The sequence below is a fragment of the Channa argus genome, chromosome 15 (assembly GCF_033026475.1).
Source record: "Channa argus isolate prfri chromosome 15, Channa argus male v1.0, whole genome shotgun sequence".
In the NCBI taxonomy this organism is placed as follows: Eukaryota; Metazoa; Chordata; class Actinopteri; order Anabantiformes; family Channidae; genus Channa; species Channa argus.
In genome coordinates this window covers 9,286,064-9,309,034 of record NC_090211.1, presented here as the reverse complement: position 1 = coordinate 9,309,034, position 22,971 = coordinate 9,286,064, and the positions used below count along the sequence as shown (strand labels likewise).

Genomic DNA, 22,971 nt, shown 5'->3' with positions numbered 1-22,971 from the left:
TTCCACACAGACACTAAAACCAAGATTGAATTGCTTTTATTTATGCATAAATCCCATCAGTCTACAACCTGGTTAACACATCAGCCAAACACACTGCTACACCGTGACATGATTCATCATTCCAAAACACCAAATTATTACATTTCTAAAAACGTTGGACCAATGCTCTTGATCTCAATATGCCATTTCAGATCTCATGCCTGCAAAGTTAAATGGCTAACACCACATCACTGCACTTTGACTACATTTGTGATTTACTTGCAACAACTTCTCAGACATATTTATGGGCTAAATGCATTGAACAGAATAGATTTAAAATTTCACACCAAACACTCTATATCCTCCCTTCATCTCACCTTTAGGGATGTTGTCTATTCTATTTGTTTTCCCAAAGGAAAAATATTCCTCACTAGTTCCTCGCCTTGCTGGGAGCAGGACTGGGACGCAGAGAGTTTTCATGGGACTCCAGCTGAGGCTTTGACAGGCTCAGCTGTTTAACGCCTTGATGAAAGAAACCACACTGGGACTTCTGGGTTATAAAAGAAGGAGAACAAACACTCAATTTCACCATTCTACACCAAAGATGCATTTGGAGGTCAACATAAATTCGACTGTTAACACAAGCCATAAACATTGAATTTCATGACCTTGTAGCAATTGAAATTATCTGACCAGAGAAACAAAAGTTAAAATTGTTTTGTCATTATTTTTGTTATTATTGTTTAATCTCACTGTACCAGACCATACAAGAACCATGGAATTCTTTTAAGTTTAGTTTCTTTGCTATTATTATCAAGAGGAATGTATCATCATCTAAGTGTAAACTAAAAAGCCTATATGTTAAATTAAAGCTGGGGTAACAGTTCAAAAGTCAAAGTGTGCGCTAGATTTTGCAAATAAACATAATTCTGACCTGTCTTGCAAAGCAAGATTAAAATCAGAAACAAGTGGAGGAGTATGGCAGAGAGGAGAGCAATGTAAAGTGTTTAGCAAGGAGAGTTTTCAGTGCATGCTGTGTGTGACGCTGCAGTTCTGGCCGAGGTGGAAAGGTTATCACATCATTTGGGAGCCTGGAGGGAGAGGAGTCAAGACCAAGTGAAGCCACAAGCAGCTCACTGCAGGCAAAAGCAGACTGAGGGAACACACACACACACACACACACACACACACACACACACACATTCATTATAAACACATTCATTATAAAACCTGGAAATATTAGCCAGCCTTGCAGCAGGTCAGCCAAAGAGCAAGTGTGTGATTTCTCACTTCTTTTCATTCTGCAGATAGAAAACAAAGAGTTACACATTAATTTCCCTGGAGCTCCACTGCTCAATTCATACCCCCCCACAAAAAAACAATCAAAAAACAAAATAAGCAAAACAGGAAACATATAAACAGTCAAGAGTCTAAAGGTCAATTTCATGGACAACAAAATTCATCTCATCTTTACTAAATTGTCTGTACAATATCTTACTCTTGGCTGATATGCATGTCTGTGTAATCAGATAGTAAATATTCCACAATCCTACACACAGAGCATGCAAATGTAATCAGATCATTGCACTGCCTTGACTACACATGCGACATAACAAAGTAGTTACAACATGTAGTTATCACTTCTAGTATCAGGATCTACTTATTACACATGACCCCCTAAACATGATGGAACATCCGACTGACTCACCTTTAAGTGGATGAGTTCAGGTCTGCAAAGTCAGAGAAATTATGTCTAGTAAAAATGCAAGGCTGTCACACGCTTTAGCAAACAGGGCAGCCGTCAGGCTTGATAGAACCATGGCTGCTGTAGTGAGGAGGAACACATGGCCTGCGGGTATTCTCTCTCTCTCTCTCTCTGTGTGTGTGTGTGTTGCACATTTTCCTCTGGAGTAATGTCCTTCACTTTTTCTGCATTCACCTGGATATTCTGTGCATTATAGTGAATGTCAGCAAGAACTCACTGAGGCAGAAAAAGCTTAAAGCAAATATATATTAATTTTCTCAGCACATATATAAAACAACTCCTCACCAGACTCCAAAGATTCCCCCCTTTCTCCTTTTTCTCTTTGTTATAAACAAACACACAGACACACACACACGCACAGGTTGCAGAAACTGTGGCCAACTCCCCTTCCAAACTCAACCTTTTTCGTTTACCATTTTCCTTTAAATGCACAAACGCACCATCTCCCCTTCACTCACCATCTTCAATTTTGACTTCCTCTGCCGTGCCTCTCTTTGTTTTGAAGCCCCCCTTCGCCTCCCCCCCTCCAAACCACCTCAGTGGGTGCCAAGCAGTCACAGCAGTGGCTTGATCCGGGCACTTATGAAAGGAGCTCTTTGATAAGCCTCGGCCAAGAGCAACACAAGGGAAGCAATCAGAGACACACACTCAACTAGAGATGAGGCATCTACTGTTTTTGCTTGTGTGTTTGTGATGTTGTGTTTTTTTGTTTGTTTTTTTGACCTGTTAAACTTTCCTCTTGGAGAAAAAAAATCAAATCCTTGAAAGTCTTTCTTTTTACTCTTCCCTGTTTTGTGGATTTCCCATGTGCACTTCACAAACTCTTGGTTCTGCCTCCCCGTGTCTTTGTAACCAGGGAGAACAACAAAGTGATTAAAAACTTTTGAGGTGTGTTTGGATGTGGCTGATACCTGGACACAGCACTACTGGGGTTGTGGTTTCCTGTTTTTGCCTTGTCCCCGCATCAGCTCACATGTTGGCATGTTTTAAAGGACGCCTTCACTGATTTTGAACTTTAGCTGCTTTGGTGTCATTCTTTTTCTCAAATTATTCTACCCTGACTACACATCATGTTCAGCATGTTCTTCAGTGTCAAAAAATCTTTCCTCTGACTAGGATGAATATGAATGGATTACAGAATAAGGTTTGTTTGTTTTGTCCTTTCGGCTTATCCCGTATGTTTAGGGTCACCACAGCGGATCATCTTCCTGACGCAACCTTCCCCAATTTCTACCGGGCTTGGAACCAGCGCTGCACGGCTGGGGATGGGGGAATGGGCTGTTGGGCGTTCAGTGTCTTGCCCAGGGACACTTCGACACGTGGTTGGAAAGAGCGGGGCGTGAACCTGCGACCCACCAACTGCACAAAGCAAAACACCCATAAAATGGTGAAAGGCAGACTTTTTAAAAATGTGAACGAGACCAAATTAAAAGTCAAAGAATGAACTACAGTGGGATCCTTTATATTCCTTGATGGATTTTATGTCTTTAGATTATTCTATAGTCATGTCGTAACATCTTTTGTAACAAACTGTTGGGTAGGGACTTTTTGTAACGACATAGTAAATTGTACTTTGCTGGTGCACAATATAAGTGAGAAGAACACTAACTAAACCTTGGAGAAGAAATGCTACAATTTACTGCAAGTTCCTCAGTATGTCTGCAGCTATAATAAATATTTTTACATGAATAGTGGGTCACTTGGCTTCTTATGAAGTGAAAAGGGTTGCTGTACTGTCATGAACCCATTCAGAATGATCTCCGAGAATTGTTCCCCACAGCTTTATGAAGCGTTTAGTGCCTTCGAGCTCAACATTTCATATTATGGCCCAAAACTTTATGGTTCAATCTCTCTGCTTATAGAGAGATCTCTAAAAACTGATCTTATATATACGTTTGCTACCTGACCAAGATGGATTTAGCAACAGGCTGAGGATACATTCCAAAATACCCATTACTACAAAACTAAATTCAACTTACGACCTGTATTTACATTTTTTAAATCTTTTTATCCATCAGCACTTGTTTGGTAAGTGACCGGTTGGTCTGGGTGCAGCAAACAAGCATGTGCTCCATTTGTGACACACACAGTGTCGCCATCCACCTCTTTTCACCTCTCAGCACTGAGCTTGACTGGACAGTAGGATGTGGGTGCCTCACAGTATCACCCACACTGAGTGATGCCACAACTAATCAGTAGGAGTCACTAGCAGAGCAACGAGGGTAAAAACCTTTATCTGGTGCCATGTGGTCAGTAAAACTATGCAAAACAGGCTCGCTGTCACACTCAAGAAGCCACGATGGGAACTCGACCCTACCTCGGTGAGGTGAACGAGAATTTACATTAATATATATAATATAAACTATATATAGGACAGGAAAACCACAGCCAAAAAGCTGATCGTTTCTACTACATGCAGCTCATGCATTTCGCCAACGTTGTCACTGACACTCGTGGATTGTCTCCCTATGCGCTCCAAGAAATCAAGCTAAACAAACAAGGTCCGGTGATAGAAAGCTCAGCTGTCACAGCACTTAATTCCCTCCTCCATGTTGTGCCTCTTGCTCCTGTTCTGCCTCTCTATTACTTGTCTCCCAATCTTCTTCATCTCTCTTTCATTGCTATCGCTTTCTGTCTGTCCTCTCCGGTGTGCATTGATCTTGGTTCAGAGATTTAGAGATTTGGGGCACAGTGCTCTGACTGGCAGTTACAGCTGCCAGGTGTGAAGAACAAACAATGGCCCCCTGAACAAACACCAAAACCAATTTAGGGCTTGTGTGCTTCCTCATATAGGCAAACTCCTTGTCTGTTATAAGGAATAAAACAAAACTGGCAAATATGCATCACAGGCACACCTGGTGTGCCAGTTATTTTGGTATGTCTCACAGACTCAGCTCAGTGATAAATTAGACAACCAACTGGGGATGCCATAAGTTTGCAACTTAAGTTTAATGATGATGAAGAGACAGAAATCCAGCAAAATAACTGGTGATATGTCAAGTGTAGTGATGACAAATAGTCAGGCATCCTGCTCATTGATCCATCTCAATCCGTTACAAGAGCTCAGTCCAGCTCAGGCACAAACTGTCCTATCTAAGGCAGAAATAGCCAAACACGAGCTGTGCAAAGCCAAGAGTCTGTAGAGTTTATTCCAACTGACGACTACACCAGATGATTTAACTGATTAACAGAAGTTTAAAAAGAGAAGTGGAATCAATCAGTGAAAATGTCTGGTTCTCAAAGGCACATTTATCCAAAGCTGTGTTCACACAATAATGGAAAGCCCTAATGAACATAAACTACATTGCTACAAAGAATAATGCCTGAAATATAAATTTTTCAATGAATTAGGAATCTGCTATCTACATTTCCGTTCAGAGATTTTAACATCTGTGGAGTGAATCCAACAGTTTAGATTTCTGTGACCTTCAACTGCACATCCATAGATTGTGTATGTGGTGGAGCTACCACCTGTATTGGCTTCAGTTTTGTGATTTAAAGCCAGAGATATCAGTACAGAACATGCCCGCCTCTGCTGTTTTTTCCATTGCCACTGTGAGACTGACATGATTTCTTTCCCCAACTGGCAGTTCGCGTTGACATGGAGGTGTCACATTCTCTCCATTTATCTGGATCAGCCACAACATTAAAACCATTGACAGTTGTAGTGAATAACATTGATTATCTTGTTACTATGGCACCTGTCAAGGGCTGGGATTATGCAGCAAGTGAACATTCAGCTGCTGAAGTTGATGTGATGGAAGTTGGAAAAATGGGCAAGCGTAAGAATATGAGCAACTATACAATGGCCAAATTGTGACCACTGGGTTAGAGCGTTTCCAAACTGGCAGGTCTTATGGGCTGTACCTGGAACAAAGGACCTACAAAAAAATGGACCAAGGAAGGACAACCATTTAACCAGTGACAGTGTCATAGGCGCTGGAAGCTCACTGATGTGCATGAGGAGTCTGCCAGGTCCAATCCCACAGAGAACCCACTGTGCCACAAATTGCTGAAAAATTTAATGCTGCCCATGTTCGACGGCCCTCTGCATTTGGGGCTCCGTATCCACAGACCGCTTAAGTGCCCTGGTTTCCATGTTTTGGCTGTTGTATTTTACCATGCTAGACCAAAAACACTAAAGGACTTCTTGACAAACATGCATTTTATGTGATAACTGTTTGTTTGCATCTCTTGACTTTGTCATTTGGCTGTGTTACCTTACCATTCATCACTCCACGAGATGAAAATGTCAAACAAATGACATCACTGCTGCATATGGATTTTTTTTTCTCCCAACTAGGACCCTTAATTTGATAAAAACCATGAAATCAATATGTAAAAAAAGACACCAATAAGAAATGGTGTCAGCGCATTCAGGTGGAGAAACAGGGTTATTGACACGGGGAAAAAGGCAAAGAGGCGAATAAAATAACAACAGCAGAAGTGACAAGGTCAGAGCCCCCTGAAGGAAGAATAGATTGGCTGACTTTTCCGTTCAAAAGTGACCCTGTGTTGTTTGACCATTTCAAAGTTTTCAGAGTGTTTTTCTACATCTGTGCTTTCATTTCATTTGTATTAGTTCAAGCTTTGGCTTATGAGTTCATGCTTGGCATTAACTTTTGTAATTAGCACCTTTTTTTTCACATTTGAGAAGCTGCTAGCATTTCCTGGCATAGCACATTTAAATGTTGTCTTGTGTCTTTGTACACATATACATGAATCTTTAGAACCCACCTCCAGGAAAAGAAAAAAAGATTGTCTTTCCACAGCTCCGTCTTTATTTTTAGAGTCTGGATGCTGATGAGAGAGAGAGGAGAAAAGCAAGAGAGTGAAAAATGACATTAAAAGTGGGGAAAACGAAGAAAGGCAAGGAGAGAAAAAGGCGAGAGGGATAAAAGAGGGTGTGAGGAAGGTGGTCAGAGGGGTTGTGTTGGTTCCTCTGTGGTTCAAGAGAGAGGTAGAAAGAAATGAAACATGACGAGAGTCCTTCCTCTGAGTGAGCTAGAGAGAGAGAGAGAGAGAGAGAGAAGGGGACAAAACCACACCAACCTCTCACTCGATGGGGGAGCGAGAGGTGTGTGTGTGTATGTGTGGGGGGGGCTCCGCTGCTATTGCTGTATAAAAAGCCAAGCCTGAGAATCCGGCACCACAAACTCACCACACATACACACACACACACATGCACACACAGCACCAGTAGCTGCTCTGTATCTCTCACACTCACCCACTCTCATCATTTTCTCTCTCTCTCTCTCTCTCACTCTCTCTCTCTCGCTCTCTCTCTCTCTCTCTCTCTCTCTCTCTCTCTGTCTCACTCCCTCTGTCTCTCACTTCATTCCTCTGGGCTCTGCATCCTTCTTGCTTCTTCTCACAAGTCAGATTGTGCTTGTAAGTACGCGCTGAATGTCTCCCTCTGTATGCTTGGGCTTCCTCGAGTCTTTTTGTATGAGTGAGTGACTGACTACCTACTTTAGTGTGACTGAGCGGAGCAGTGAGGTGGATCAAGTGTATGTGGGTCGCTGTCTCACCCTCACACACTCGCCGCTCCTATTGCAACTCTTCTTGGGATCTCTGGGTCCCTTTCCTTGGTGACAGGCTCCCCACACCAAGCAGTCACCATTTCTGCCCCCGGGAGACCCACGCTGGCAGCGCAGCCTCTTCCCCGACTCAGCATCGGGAGGAAGACCCTGGTGGCGGCTGCCGTAGGGGTTATGCTGGTCCTGGTGCTGGTGGTCCTCATCCCCGTGCTCGTCAGCTCTGTGGGTACAGATGCCAGCCACTATGAGATGCTGGGCACCTGCCGTATGGTGTGCGACCCCTACATGAACAAGGGCACTCCAGCCAGCAGCACCAGCTCCACCGGTCTCCAGGCTGAGGCTGAGGCGTTGAGCGACCATAGCAACGTACTTCCACCCTCTACCTTACTGCAGGGGCCGCAGGGGAAGCCTGGCCGGCCAGGCAAGCCCGGACCACCTGGACCACCAGGAGAACCGGGGCCACCAGGGCCAGCTGGGCCTCCTGGTGACAGAGGGGATCAGGGAAGGACTGGGATTTTGGGCCTGGGGGGGACCGGAGCTATAAGCACGGCGACTTACAGCACAGTGCCTCGAGTGGCCTTTTATGCAGGGCTTAAGAACCCCCACGAAGGCTACGAGATCCTTAAGTTTGACGATGTGGTCACCAACCTGGGCAACAACTATGATGGCATTTCGGGCAAGTTCATCTGCAGCATCCCGGGCACTTACTTCTTCATCTACCATGTGCTGATGAGAGGAGGGGATGGCACCAGCATGTGGGCAGACCTCTGCAAGAATGGCCAGGTTAGTGCTTTGAAACTTTTTCTAAGTTTCTTGCCCCCTGGTGTAAGCAAAACCCAGCCTTGTGATGCTTATTCTCCCCTTCTCCTTCGATACTTCCTCTGTGACGCTGTCTTTTAAAACTCTGTACTTCCACGGATTGTGATTTCTGATAAAGCCGGAGAATTAAAAGGGACATTGTGAGGCAAGGGTGCGCTTCTTCCGTGTGTCTCCGAAGTCCAGTGCGCACAGCTGTGGGAGCCAGCGCACCTGGAGATAAAGATGTGTTGACTGGTCGTAAACTGCGTCCCCACTTCGCATGATGCGTCCTGACATTGCCGCGTCTCGTGATCCACGGGAGGGTCGCAGTTTGGGCTGAGCGGGGAGTGCACGACCGTGTGTTTGGCTTCGCAATGCAAAACTTAAAACCCGCTCAAGCGTTCGGTGATTTTAATCTCCTGGTGGTTGATTAATGTCTGGAGGAATTCAGTGATATTCAGTTTGTGTGTTGGCACATCCAGTGTCCAGAGAGAAAGAAAAATCAAAGTGCAGGGGGTGGAAATGTTTGAAAGCTTTTTATTTGTTTTATTATGAGATGTCACGTGGGGTGATTCTACTTCTTTATAACATAAATAATACGTAGATTTGTATTATTAGTAGTGTTGTTATTATTTTTTTTAATTAAATTTAATCGTATTTTCTGTTTTATACAACTTTTAGACTATGTGGGTTTTGGCTGGTTAAGTGTAAAAAACCGAGGAGGAAATATTAGAATTTTCGCTCAGACCCCAATATTTACACCATGCTTGTGCAAATCCACCGGATAATGTGTGCGCGCCGCTGCATCCGTCTGTGCAGTCACCTTAAATGCATTAGGATGTGTTACGTGATCTATTCTCGGAGACTTTGTTGCATCATTTAAATGGGGCGCTAATTTTATTTTGCGCCCCTGGGGGGTCTTCTCAGGTTGTAATGTGTGCCATTGTAGTTTGCAGTACCTTCCGATCAGTCGTCAGATCTCTTATCTCTGAAGTTGCTATCAAAAGATTAAGGTTAAATTACAGTATTTAGAGTCACTGTTTGCTGAGGCGGCAACTGTGTCAAACAGTTTGTGGCCACTGTCAGAACACACAGGAAAGAAAATAATTTGTCTAAAAAAATAGCATTTTGAAGTATTGCTGTGCTTGCTTTTTTCCCCGCTTTCATCTGTACTAATGGAGACGCAGCACTGCAATGTGAAATGCAGCTGATGACAGACATTTTTCTTACTCTACATGTTAAGTGACATCACAGATTCCACAAGTCACTGGAAATTGTTATTATTCATAGTTTATTTCATGTATATTCATGGTTAATTTCATGGACATCTTGAGTTTCTGATTCACCAGCATCAGCTTGCTGAAACACAATCAGAAACACAGAGCCTTACGTCATGATCAGAAAAATTATAAACATCTGAAAAAAGTAAAATCCACAAATGTATTTAACCAACTGAGATTTGACATCACAGCCCAGATTCTCTGACCTGTTTCTGAGCTGGGTGAAAAAAAAATCAATTATTAATTGGTTAATTTTCATTCTCTGCCAAGTGGAATATTTACTTAATAAATGCAGAGTTACATGAAAGCAGATAGGTGTTGGCGTTGGCAAGTGCTGAGACCATGATATGCAGCATGGAGATAAAGTAACAGTTGCCACCGGCTCAGTGGCGTGAACCTGCAGTCTCGCCAAGGAAGCTAGAGGTTAATTCCTTTAACCTCGCCAAGTTCATACCCGGCAAGAAAAAGAGAGTTACAGCAATTGCCTTCTATATATAATGTCTCACTCAACAGTAATGTTTATGGGTGGGTGTAAAAGCATTGATATATAATAGGGGAAGATGAACATATGTTCCTATAAAACGCCTTCTGTTCCCGCTTCATTGTGCTCCCAAGAGGAGGGTGTGGAGGTACTTAAGTTAGATGCACACAGTGTGCATCTCCAGAGACACGCATAATGTTTATAAAGTGGTAACTGCCTCTCGTTCTCAGTCTTCCTCTGTCCTGCTCCAGCCCAAAGTCTGCAGTGCGCTTACTGTGGTGTTTATTAGGTAGTGAGCTTAGCTGGCGGAGCAGGCCCCAGAGCCAGTCGGTGTAAATGGCTGTGAATGGTTATAAATGTTGAGCCAACTTATGCTACATCATTGATGAAGTGCTGAGAGTCAAAGCGAAGCTCCTACAGTCACACTGGTGCTTTCCTCAGCTCATTAAGGCAGCAAAAAGCTACACTGTGAGTTGGGACAGGGGAGGCCAGGGAATTGAAGACAATACTAGTATTTTATCATCTTTTGGCTTTAGTGAAGCAGCGGGTTTCCAGGTCCTGCAGTGCTGCTTCCCTCCAGCATGTGCTCCTCCCACTCTAGGGGTCCTCACAAGCTGTGTGGAACATCAACATCTATGGGTTACTTTATTTCTTTTCCTCCTTCCCCACTTCCTCTTTTCACTTGGCAGAGTGCGGCACAAGAATTGCAGTATTGTCCCCAGAACTTTGACACTTTTCAAACTAGACCAAAAAGCTAGCTTCCTGGTAAACAAACAAATAAGGAATCTATTTTCAGCACAGCACACTTTATCCGCTTTCCAAGTTCCTCTCCACACACTGGCTTTTTCGTTGTCTGTTCTTTTACTTGCGTGCCCAAATATGCCAACCATTCCTAAGCTTTTTCCAATAAATCCATATTTTTCTCTAACCTATCTTGGACACATCCTGAGAGACACAGCAGTGACAATGGAGACAAATTTATTGGACACAGTAAAAGAGGGAGAGAGGAGGACAGAACAGACATAGTTATTGTGCTATTGTGCTATAGAGCCTATTTAATTGTAATTAAAAAGCTTGAACCAGATCCAGGATGTGTTTGCGCGTCTCCTCGCTGTTCCCTTCTTAATATTGTTATTAATCCGCAAAACCGTTTCAGAGTTAATTAAAAGCAATGACTTCAGCGTCAGTCTCTCAAGAGGACCATAGTGAATAATCACTCTGTCTCCTCCTTTAATAAGCTTCAATGTCCTTCGTGCACATGGCTCTTTCCTAGCAATTACCGCTGCAGTTTCCTCCTCACATCCACACACATTCATACACTTTCACACACACACACACACACACATGCACACGCATGTACGTGCATGCTTGCTCCCCCCAAAACCACTGCCTCACCCACCCCAACTGTGCACTGCCCTCCATCTCTCCTCTATGTCAGGTCTACAGGAGCTCACTTTTTGAAAGGAGCAGAAAGTTTTCAGCATAAAAGAAAAACTTATTTTAGTGACGCGTTGCACCTTAACAGAGTAGGTTAAACCGTACCATCCATTTATTAAATTTAGGTTTTGCTCCGCTTTAAAGAGAAGTCATTTTTTGCCCTATAGTGCTGCTCATCTTAGCTCAGCTGCATGTCATTTCCTTGTTACACCATTCCAGTCCATCTCCACCCATGAAGATGCCTCAGGGGGATCTTCAGCTCTGGTGCACATGAACACAGTTTATGTTTATCCTGTGGCTGTGAATCCAGATGAATCCCACACATTGTGTTTAGCATGAGGTGTCAATCCCAACATTAAACAGGGGAACTGAGCCACCTGGATGAAGGTCTGATGTGTTAGATTTGATTTTTTGACATATGTTCTGGCGGAAGTTGTGAATGACAAAAAAAAATGATTTTCATTCACTAGCTTAGTGGACGTTTTTGCATAGACAAATGTTCCGTATTTTTTCAACTCAAAATAATAGAGAAAAAGTGAGCAGCCATTACAAGCACTAAAATACACAGATACATCAATGCTTAGACTTGATTTATTTTAACATTCTGGTAATGTTCAGACTGGCTATTCTTCATCATGGTCAGACTTCAGCACTGAGAGGCCTCTGTGTGTCCGCCTGGTGTAACAGAGAGACTCTGTCTGAAATAGACAGGCAGGGTTTGAGAGAGCCACCCTCACTCCCTCAGCCTCTGTGTCCGAGGTATTGATCCCCTTATGTGTATGTGTGCATGTACATGTCTCCATTTCCTCCTTCTGAAAGTCCCGTTTCTCTTTGTGTGATGTATTGCATGGCACTTGTTCTATAATCAGCCTGAGAGGTGGAGGTGGACCTTTGGCCTTGATCTGCTGTGTAATTGGACACTGCATTTGACACTCTGCTGAGGGGAACATTAGAGCTGGCCTAATTAGGTGTGAGGGCTATTAAATGAAGATTGGCCCATGTTGTTAGGAAATACCACACAGATTGGAAATGTCAAGATTACACTGGGCTGTCTTCTGCTAGCACAGAGAAGAAAATCTATCATTTATTGGTGAAGTTTCAAAACTTCCTTGAGAACTGCCCACCACTTGTCTCTAGTAATTGAATTACTTCTAAAGCATTTTGCACTGACCTCCTCAAATACAGAGCTATTGGAGCCCAGAAGTGCACACACTGTGCTGGCGGCTCAGATTAATCAGCTCATGAAATACAGCTATAGTGTTTTATGTACTGAGAGACCAAAAACATATGATCTAAAATAGTCTATGGATTGTCTCCTGTGGCTAGCTGACTCAAGGATGCTATGTTGTTGACTCATAAGGCTTCTTCATTATAATGAGGGCCATATGGGAGATAGACAAGTGCCCCTGGCCCTCTTATGCAAACATCTCTCTCTCCATCTCTCCCCACGCCCCTGACATTTAGCTGTCCCCTGAATTCAGTCTTCAGCGATACCCACAATTATCCTCTCCCTCTTCACAGGAAAGCAGCAAGTCAATGGCTTTAAATGACTCACAGTCTGCTACATAACTCAATGTGTTAACACCTCCCGCTCCCCCCCCAAAAATAATATGTGTAAGACAATTAACAATTGTCGCACTAACAGAGGGTGGATTGGCTACTACATTAAAAAAATGGATGACATAGCAAAGCTGTCTCTACTCAGACACTTATACAGACATTGCCTCTTTTTAGAGGAATCTTTTTTCATTTAAGAACAGAGGAAAAGCTGAGTGCCTCGGGGTTACTAGGAAGCACACTGGAAAAACAGGCTTAGTGTGAACACAGGTTGAAATTTTTGCAGTAAAACTGTCTTTTCAGACAAAGCTGCAAGCCATAGTATTGGTTTAGGTGTTGGGTCTAGATGCACACAGCTCTGTGTATCTCAGTAATTAACTGAGTGTGATGAGTCAGACACAAGAAAGAAAAGACTGGCTAGATTGCAGGTCAAAGTTGATGCCTTTTTTTCTCTTCTGTTCTCTCCTACAAGGCTCTTTCAATGGCTCTCAGGAGAAGTTGACTTGATTTTATCCCCTTTGATGCCACTGCTGAATTGTGATAATGTGGCTCCTTGAAGTTTTCTGCAAATTTGTATCAAGCAGTAGTGTTAGAGTGATGAACGAGCTTGTCAGAAGGCTCACCTTTAGCATTACTGTAAACAATTTTTATAAGATTTGTGCAGGAAAAGTCATTCCATTTCAAAAGAGGCTGAGCAGGTCCAAAGAGAACAGCTGGTGAAATTAATTCAAGAAGCCTTTTTGTGTTCTCATCTGACAGATGGCAAATCTCCCGATACCATTTCATTCCTCTCATCGTGTTTTTACTAAGGTGCCACTGACAAATAAACCTGTAGCGCGTGGACGGCCCGATGCTTTCTGACACACTTTCTCACACTGCATCGGTTGTGAATGGTCGTGCACGAAATGCATTTAGATGTACATACGTGTATTTCTTTCAATCACTCTGACAGTGTGTGTGGCGCAGTGAAATGTTGGACCAAGCTCAATAGATGTGGCAAGCCATCTGAGCTGCTATTAAGCATGCGGTTCACGGCTGGAATGTTCAAACACAATTAGACGGGGGTACACTTTGATTTAAAGAGGACCAATAGACTCGTTGATCCAAAATGGAGGCTCTACATCATGTCAACAAATCCCTGTCAGAGAAACCACGAGACACGTCCTTGTCACAGCGACAAAGCCTTTTGCAAGAAAGCTGTCCCAGCGGGACTTTCCAGACCCCTCCTGTACCAAATACAGCAGATGAAACAAAAAATTTTCATAATTTTTATAAACAAGTTCTTAATATTTACAAAGAAAGCAATATTACACACTAGATTTTCTGAATAAAAAGCATGAAAAATGATTTTAAATGAAGGCTAAGTGTAAAAGAAACCCCACGTCACTAAGGAACAATGACAGTCAGTATTGTCAAATGTGCCATAAATCCCTGTTTAGAGCAGCGCTTTCACATAAACACTGTCATTATTGTGACATTTATATTCACAGTTAAAACAGTGTTAAACACAAGTTAAGAGAATTCACACTTCTCTTTTCCAGGCACGCATTTTCCATTAGGTTCAAACGCAGCTTGGAATTTTCCGTGTCTCCCCTTAGAATATTATTCAATCAAAACCATTATGTTGACGATATGACGGATGCAAACACGCACGAGCAGCCACAAGGAAGACAACACTGCCTGACACCTCATTTACCATCGCTGGAGCAGGCGCTTACAGCCTCATGCTTTGTTTGTCTTGTCAAAGTTCCTCTACATATTCTGTGTCAAGGTCACGCACTGCCAGTTGGCTTTTTGTCCCGTTCCTCTCTCACTATACATCGGCTGCATCCCGCATTCGAACGTCTGGCTTATATTCCTAACAAGTTCTTTGTGTGCAGCAGAGATAAAAAAAGAAACGAAAAACAGCTCCAATAGGAGCTCCCTGATCATTATTTCAAGAATAGTGAGAGTTTTTATTCATGCATGTTTATCATTGAAAGCAAACGAAGTAGGCCTAGGCTGCGGCAGTTAGTCTCATAAGGGGATAAAAACCATTAGAGCAAAGAAACAAAACAAAACAAAAATACCATTGTGGAACAACTAGAAGGGAAGTTTACTTCCACCACGGCTTTACTCACTCTGTCGCCACTAAAGGAAAATGTTATATTTGTATTCCCCCCAATGCACACACACAAAAAATCAGGCATCATGTTCTTGAAGAATCCTTAAATTTAGCTCCTTTAACAGCAAACGAAGGGGATAATTTAGGCTATATTACACATCTGTGACATTGCCGGAGGTACACTGGTTCTGTGTGAACACCTTCAAAGCAAATATTTTGATAAAGTTTCATTAAAATCCCAACTGACAAATCCTCCTGAGCCATCATCACCCGCTCAACCCTCCAACCCAAAGCGATAACTCTCTAATAAGATGGTGTTGACTTTGCACACTCAGGGCATATCAAATCATATTAATATGCAGTGGACGCAAGCATCTCCAAATCAGAACAGGAGGTGTTGTTTGCACTTCGATATGAGCTGTGCTAGATTTAATCAGGAGGATAAACAATAAAAAATTTACAATATTCCATATATTACTCCATATCTCTATTTCATTATTCGGATTAGCCTTTACAGCACTAGCACATTTCATATCAATGTGACTAGCACTGTTAATAGAACTATACTTTGATAAAAAGTCCAACATTTCCATATTTACTTCAGCTACCTCACTGGTTAATTACTGATTGGATGCCACACCTATACCTTGTGAGCTGGCATAAAAGTTTTCTCTCTCATTATGCAGCCTGATGAAATTCATTAGGACTCAACTGTTCCTGCAAATCCATGAGTTTCTGAACAAATGTTCATTACTGTATATTTGTGCCAACCCCTTGTGTTCTTTTGAATGCAACTCCTCACTATAAAAGCACTTCTCTTATTCATTTCACCTCCATTACAAAATTTAATTATTTTTAGAATCATTGAGAATAATGTTGTTAAGAAGGCTGAACAAGTGTCAGCCTTGCTCCTCTCTTCTCAATAATTCAATGCCATGAGCTGAAGGCAAACCGAAGAACAGCTCTTTTCTCTTTGAAAATAATTCAGAGAATTGAGCATCTGATGGATTAAGAGAGATCTTTACATGAAATGCAGAAAAGAGGTAGTTTTGGGCTTATATCTAAATACCTATAACTTGATAATTATGGTAAAACTATTGGCAAGTATTTAGCAACTTCACTCGTTTGCTATAGTTATTTCGAATGATAGAAAATTTGTGTAATACATGTGAATACTGGTCATAAAGTTTACAGTATAATTACCATGAGCAAGAATAGAGAGGTGACAGTTTGCAGAAATGCTGTCCCACCCACTACAGTTATGATGAAGTGTTGTAAAGTGATGTTGTATAATGCGATATTACCAATATGCCATAGCAGACAGTGAGGTTGGGCCAGGTTCAATATAAGGTGTCTCAGATATGGCACCTCAGCACTTAAATGCTTATTACAGTAGTGGGGCAGTAAAGAGTCAGTGTTTTATTGCATGACCCACTCTACCCTAAAGTGTAGGTCTACTTGTTTGTCACTGCTCAGGAGAGAAGAACTCAGGACACTCAAATGTTTCTTTTTAGGAGTTTTCTAGTTTTTATCAGAGTCGTTTAACTCTTGTATCACTGACAGTCTGTAAATGCAAACATTTAAAGTAATATTATTCTATTGTAAATAAAAACAAGCGTCTGCATTCAAACCGCTCCATATCCACTTCAAAAATACTTTACACTTTCTATTTAAGATGATTTGGCACACCTCTGCACACACACTGAACATTTTTATACTTCCAACAGCAGGCTGTTCAGTATCAACAATTACAGATATTATGTTATAGAAGAAAAAGGGGGAACACTTAATGAAACGTTGCTCCATTAACAGATTTCATAGTAGAAGTCATAGAGTTAAAATGTAAATCTATTACTGTACAGTAGAATTATAGGTAAATTAAATATATATATTGTAGGATTTTGATATATTTGAAAGTCCAGAGGAGTTGTTCCAGGCTCCCTGTTAGGTTTGGCAATTGTGAAGCTTTCTGTGAAGGATCTCTGTCAGTAGCTGGCCTCTCCTCAATTGTCAATATGCCTGTTGCGTGTACTCTTATATAGGCTGACTAATTGTTGGGCATGCTTTGCGCTGCCCATCGGGGCAGCTTGTTAACACCTGCTTAAAAAGGCCTGATTTAAAGCTGTGTGGACAAACACTGAGCCAAGGAAAGAACTAGAATGGACTTTGGAGACCTGATAATGAGCCACAAGAAAACTGTTCAGGTAGACGTAAATTATTGATTTTGATTCAAAGGTACTGACCAGACTAAGTGACTAATTGGCTTAGTGGCTTCTTTAAATGATGTACAGTGCTTTTGCTTTTTATCTCAAGAGAAAATAATGGTCTTCTTCTTCTGTAGTATTTTAAGTTACTTTTACCTTGTTAGTAACTGTTTAAAGGCACTGAAGTGTTGTACAGTGCAGCCTGTAAAGTTGGTGTTTTAATACCATTAATTTAAAATGCAACAATAGTTCCAGTAGAGTTCCAGTTTTCACTCACTTTCTGCATTTGCTGGAGGCTTCTTTTTTGCCATCAGTCTGATCTTTATTAAACGTTGGGTTGAAATTGATTTGAAAATGTGAACAGCATGGCACCATTCAGCCATATAACCTGACTGGTTCTCTGCACTTTAGAATCACTGTCCTGTGGTGCTGTCCCTTAGTAATTTAAGCTTATAGTCACCGTTTGAAGGATAACTGTGCAGAATAACTTATTACATGTCTGGGAGATCTATATGTATGAAAACAAAACAAAACAAAAAAAAAAACTGTTGTGGCTCCATATGAACAAGTCACACAAAACGTTGCTGCATTCATTTTTCTTCATCATGAGTCAGTGGAGAACTCTTTTAGTTTATGCTGAGACAAAATCCCCAAAATACTTAGCGTCACAGTCCAAATACTAACAGACAGCACTGTACAAAAAAGTTCATGACTGTTGTCAAGCATCATATTTAATTAGGCCTGGTGGCTCAGCAGACAAAGGCCCACACTATAGACTTAAAACATTTAATGTGACCTTCAATTTCTACTCTCGCTAGTTTTCATTTACCAAAAACACTTCTCTGTCTTAAAAATGCAATTTTAGATAAAGCATTAAGTAGTAACCATTCCTACTGATAATCTACCAAAATATTATTCTTCCTTCTTGCAACACTCACACACAAACAAAAAACAGCCATTGTTTCGTTGCCCATTTGGCACTGCAGCTACATTTTTCTCCCCAGAGTGAAAGACCATGTTTGTGGTAGAGGTCTTAATTAGCTAGGACAGGTTATTTAGAAACTGCTCCAAATGTCCTACAGCCAAACATGCCCATACATACAAATACACTGCCAGACAAAGGCAAACTTAAAGATTAAAGTCTGTATTGTTTCTTTTTTTATAGTGCTAACTTATTACAACCATTTTTGTCACTTGCAGCTATGAGTTATCAAAGCTTTCTACTTATATTCAGTAGGTTCCCCCTTTGTTGTATTTCTCTATAATTTCCTCCCCAATGAGAAGCCCCCAGAGCTAGTCCTGTTGTTCAGTTTCTGAGACTTGTTCTTTCTGTGGACCTTTTATTCCAAGGTTGAATGTTAGGTCTTCTGTGAAACACTGCTGCCTTGATTAAATCCATAAATCTGCTTGACAGAGAAGCCTAAGGTTTGACTGACCCCCCGGTTTGTTCTGTAGATTAAATATCAATACAAAGAGATTTTTGTACCATTGATGTGTCCATTAAATTTTCAACGTGGGTCTTTTTATAAGATTTTACATTTTGAAAAAAGAAAGTGTTTTTATTTGGGTTTTCCTAAACTGATACATTTGTTATTCTCTTGTGGTGCAGCACATTGCTTTTTATTTTATGTTTCATTTTTCCAGACATTTTGTTTCCCTCCTCATTACCTCTTAAAGATAATTGATGAGTTTGTTTTCTTTTAATGATGTTGCCCTGATTTGTTTGCAGGTTAATTAGCAGCCTCGCCAGTGGAAATCAATAAAAATTGGTTAAACTTTAGTCCACTTACACAAATTAGTCTTTGGTGGAAATGTAAGTCGTGGCTCCGGGAATATGTAGATAATTGTTTAGCACTGTAAGTGTGAATATTTTTACTTGTTTACTAGCTTCGTTTAAACATGGGCAATGTTTTATAAGTAACACCAATATTTGTATTTTTGTGCAGATTTAGCTTAGAACTTTTTCAAATAATAATTACACATAGAGGACTGCGCAGCCTCAATGCAAATATGTGGATGCTTTCAAGATTACAATAATGGATAGTTGCATTAGTGAATACAGTTTCAGTCTATAATCCATATATGTTTCAAACTAATATGAAAGATGTCCAGTTACTATGACTTCCGTACAATCACACTTGCATCACTGAGAATCTTTATGTTATTTATGTTATATGTCAATTAACTTTTGAGAGTTCACTCAACTCATTAAGTTAAGTTTTTAAAGTAACAAAACTAATCTTTTAGGAGACCTTTTTAGAGAGCTCTCTCCACAGAGCTTTCTTTTCTTGAGTCACAAGAAAAACACTCAATGCGAAAACTTTAGCAGACTTTAACCAATGTTAACCCCGATGAAGGTGTGAGTTGAATTCAATTCCTATCTCCTCCAAAAAAGTCACATGATGTTTTTGTACTGTTCTGTTACAAAGTGGCTTAAACAGGGGTTTCATATTAAATGAAAAACTATGGTTCATTTTCCCAGTTTGAAGAATAGAATAAATGAACAGAGGGAATATCTACAGATGCTTAAGTTACAAAGCTACTGTACCAAGATCACTCAATAAATTGACAAATTGAAAATAAAAGCAAGACTGACCTTTTGAATAAGCTGACATAGATTTTTATGTCTAAACAACTACCTAAGCAGCTCAATAAATTAACACATTTAAATCAGCTAAACTAAGAGATGAGTTAAAACAACAAGCAATTTGTAATCAAGATGACATTAGTTGTATTATAAATAAATGTGTTTTTTTTTCTGGCTTGACGTAAAATTTTAAGCTCCGCTTTTTCCTAGATTTTCTTTTTCTTTTTCTTTGCTTTTAGGTTGAAACAAAAGTGTATACATTCAGAGCACTTTCTAAGCGGGTTAAGCTAATACCCTAACATGTGCTAGAGCTAACAGGTCTACCCACTCTCCTATATGTCCGTCTGTCCTCCTTCCAGGTTCGTGCCAGTGCCATCGCCCAAGACGCTGACCAGAACTATGACTATGCCTCCAACAGCGTCATCCTCCATCTGGATGCTGGCGACGAGGTTTACATCAAACTGGACGGAGGCAAAGCCCATGGAGGAAACAACAACAAGTACAGCACCTTCTCTGGGTTCATCCTCTATGCAGACTGAGAACAAACATTGTGACAGTCAGACAGGATGAGGTTGAAAGAAGGAGTTGTGCGACAGGGGAGGGGGGGAGAGTGTGTGTTAAAAGCCGGAATGCTTTCTAGTTTTCCTAATTCTTTCCATCATCACAGACACCTCTGCTTTGTATCCATCAGCTAAGACATCTAGGCTCTGTAGCCTGGATGTAAAGCTCCTGAGGACACACTGGGAGGGACGGGCGGCGTGGGAGGTGGGGAGGAGGTGGGCTGGTTTTTCTGCACTCCTCACCACAATGCAGACGTGTCAGAACCTCCTCACTTTCAGTGTCTCTCCTCTTCAGCCCTGCTCCATTGCACAGAAATATCAACTACAAAAATGAAAACCCTGCAAGATCGGACGATCTCACCTCTTCTCTCCACAGTGGCAACAGTGAGCTGTACTGTCAGTGCAAGCAACTGACTGAAACTCGTAGTGTTGTTCCGTGCAAATTTTCCTTAGATTGTGTTTTTTGTTTTGTAGACATGCATAATATTCTACACAAATGAGATTTAAAAAACAATATATTTGTCCCTTGTGAAGAAATATATGAGTGACAGAACAGATTTGTGAGATGTTTTTTGTGAAGCAGTAAAGGATCGAACGGCTGGAAAAGAAATCTTTAATTCAAAACTGTCATTATTCCATGGCAGTGGGTGTTTTTCTTCATCGCTAGGTACAGCAATGTAACTATATATTGTTGATGTGGAGAATAACAATACATTTTGCACTGTACCTTCCAATGTATCTGGAAAAGGAAACATCTCAAACAGACATTCCCTTCCCATAAACCACCTCACACTTTTCACAAATACACAGTGTCCCGCTGCCGTTTGGATTAAAAGTTCAAATCGTCTCTAAGATATTCTAGTTTTATGTAGATGCTCTACTTGCCACAAGCAGCTGTGCGATGAAGCAAAATCTTCAGACTAACTCGGTGGAAGAGCGCTTGTTCTGTCTTTCTCTCTGTAGTGCCGACTTCCAAGCCTTCTTGTGCGATGAAAAAATCTTGCCCGTGAAGCAGAGGGCGAGGGAGAGAAAGTCATAAGGGCCGAGAGACAAAAATCAAAAGCGAGTAAGATGATGGGGGGATTAGGGGGTGGTCAGGCACATTAATGGTACACGGAGAGTGTTTAACTTAGAGTATCTCTCAGCTTCACTGGATGTCATCCAACGAAATAATAAATATTACCATAATGCCTGACACACAGGCATTATGGTAATATTTACTCAACATGGCGGCCTGACAGCTTGCTTGAGAACTAAATTGATTGGGTGAGTGACATGGCCTATTATGACTGCATGTTTGTGTGTATGTGTGAGTGCTTGCGGGCGGTTGCACGTGTGAGTGCGTATGTATCTGTGCAAACAAGTGCGTGTCTGCATTTTTAGCATGTGCCGTGCCATAGCTTCATCGTTCTTTTCCAGAGTTATTCTGTGCTACAGCCAATGACAGATATTGTACTCAGCAGCCAATGAGATTGTGCTCCGTACGGTGGGGAGCCTCTATCGATATAATGAGAGAAACAAACAACCTGTAAATGAAATATATGACATGTTTGTCTATCTTATCTTTTGGAATTGTTGAATACATTTAAATAATAAATGGGATTTTTTTGAGTGACTTGTCTCTTGAGAATTCTTTTATCCTTAAAACACTAATTAGGGAAAAGGGTCTGCAAAAGACCTAAACTGCTCCCTGAGACTAGCTACAGTGCAAACAACGTGACCACAAATATGTATTTTTTGCACTGTTTTTAAAATAAATTTTAATAAAACAATTTCAGAAGAAACATTAAAATGGTTACTATCTTCAACTCCCTCCTCTGTCTTTTCTTGCTAATAATATAACTATATTTAGGGTGAAGGAGTATTGAGGGAAAGATGTCTGTCTTTATGCTCCCTCTGTCCTTTCCAAACATGATCCTCTAGAGCCTCTCTCCATCTGTAAAGGTGCGCTCAGAGATAACCCACTCCAACTTTGGCAATATCCATGAGTGGAGTAAAATGCAGGTTTTGAATACCAATAACACCTCAAGGAATTGCAGGCTATTCCTCAATTCACAATCGCAGCACCTTTTCACAGATTCTCATCAAGAGGCATCATATACCACACAAGCAAGTGAGGAGGGAGGAGAAATAAACAGGAAGGGGAAAGATTGAGCGAGATAGAAGAGGTGCAGAATACGGTTTGACAAAGACAGATGGAGACACACGAAAAAGAGTAGGCCACAGAGAGATGTAATGGAGAGGGGATAGATAGGGTAGGAGAGGGTAAAGGAAGACAGACGCACGGAGAAGGCGGCTGGTACCGATTTGGGGTGGAGAGGGAGGAGGGCTGGATTGTTTTTTAGGGTAGAGTGATTCCCTGTCGGGGCTGTGTGAGGTGTCAGGAGAGATTAGCCAGCATGAAGCTGCAGGAAAGAGCTTGAGATAACTTGGATTGAACAAGTGTCAAGGACTGGACATTCCTCAGTCCTGGCAGGAATGGGATGTGACACTGGCTGCTATGTTGGTCCACACTACTTTGCTCTTAAGGGAGGCAGTCACCCATCTCTGTATCATTTTATTTCTTTCCCTCTAGCGCATAAGAAGCTAATCACATGCAAGTGTTTGAGCCTTAATGGTTCTAACATCTGTAAATCAGTCCCACTGTAATTTTGAAGACATTATCACCAAAAAAAATAG

General features: G+C 41.3%; 1 protein-coding gene across 1 annotated transcript; it reads left to right on the top strand.

Annotated features, from left to right (window-relative positions):
- Nucleotides 1–6,629: 6,629 nt before the first annotated feature.
- On the top strand, nucleotides 6,630–21,907 carry c1ql1l2 (complement component 1, q subcomponent-like 1-like 2). Its single transcript, XM_067478289.1, has 2 exons — nucleotides 6,630–8,067; nucleotides 20,092–21,907. The coding sequence occupies exons 1-2, from the start codon at nucleotides 7,459–7,461 to the stop codon at nucleotides 20,269–20,271; spliced, it is 789 nt and encodes a 262-aa protein (XP_067334390.1). The 5' UTR covers nucleotides 6,630–7,458; the 3' UTR covers nucleotides 20,272–21,907.
- The last annotated feature ends 1,064 nt before the right edge of the window (nucleotides 21,908–22,971 follow it).

Excerpts from the sequence above, each read along its gene's own strand:
- c1ql1l2 (XM_067478289.1), top strand. The coding sequence starts at position 7,459 with ATGCTGGTCCTGGTGCTGGTGGTCCTCATCCCCGTGCTCGTCAGCTCT. Across the intron at positions 8,068-20,091 it reads ACCTCTGCAAGAATGGCCAG|GTTCGTGCCAGTGCCATCGC; the intron begins GTTAGTGCTTTG and ends TCCTCCTTCCAG.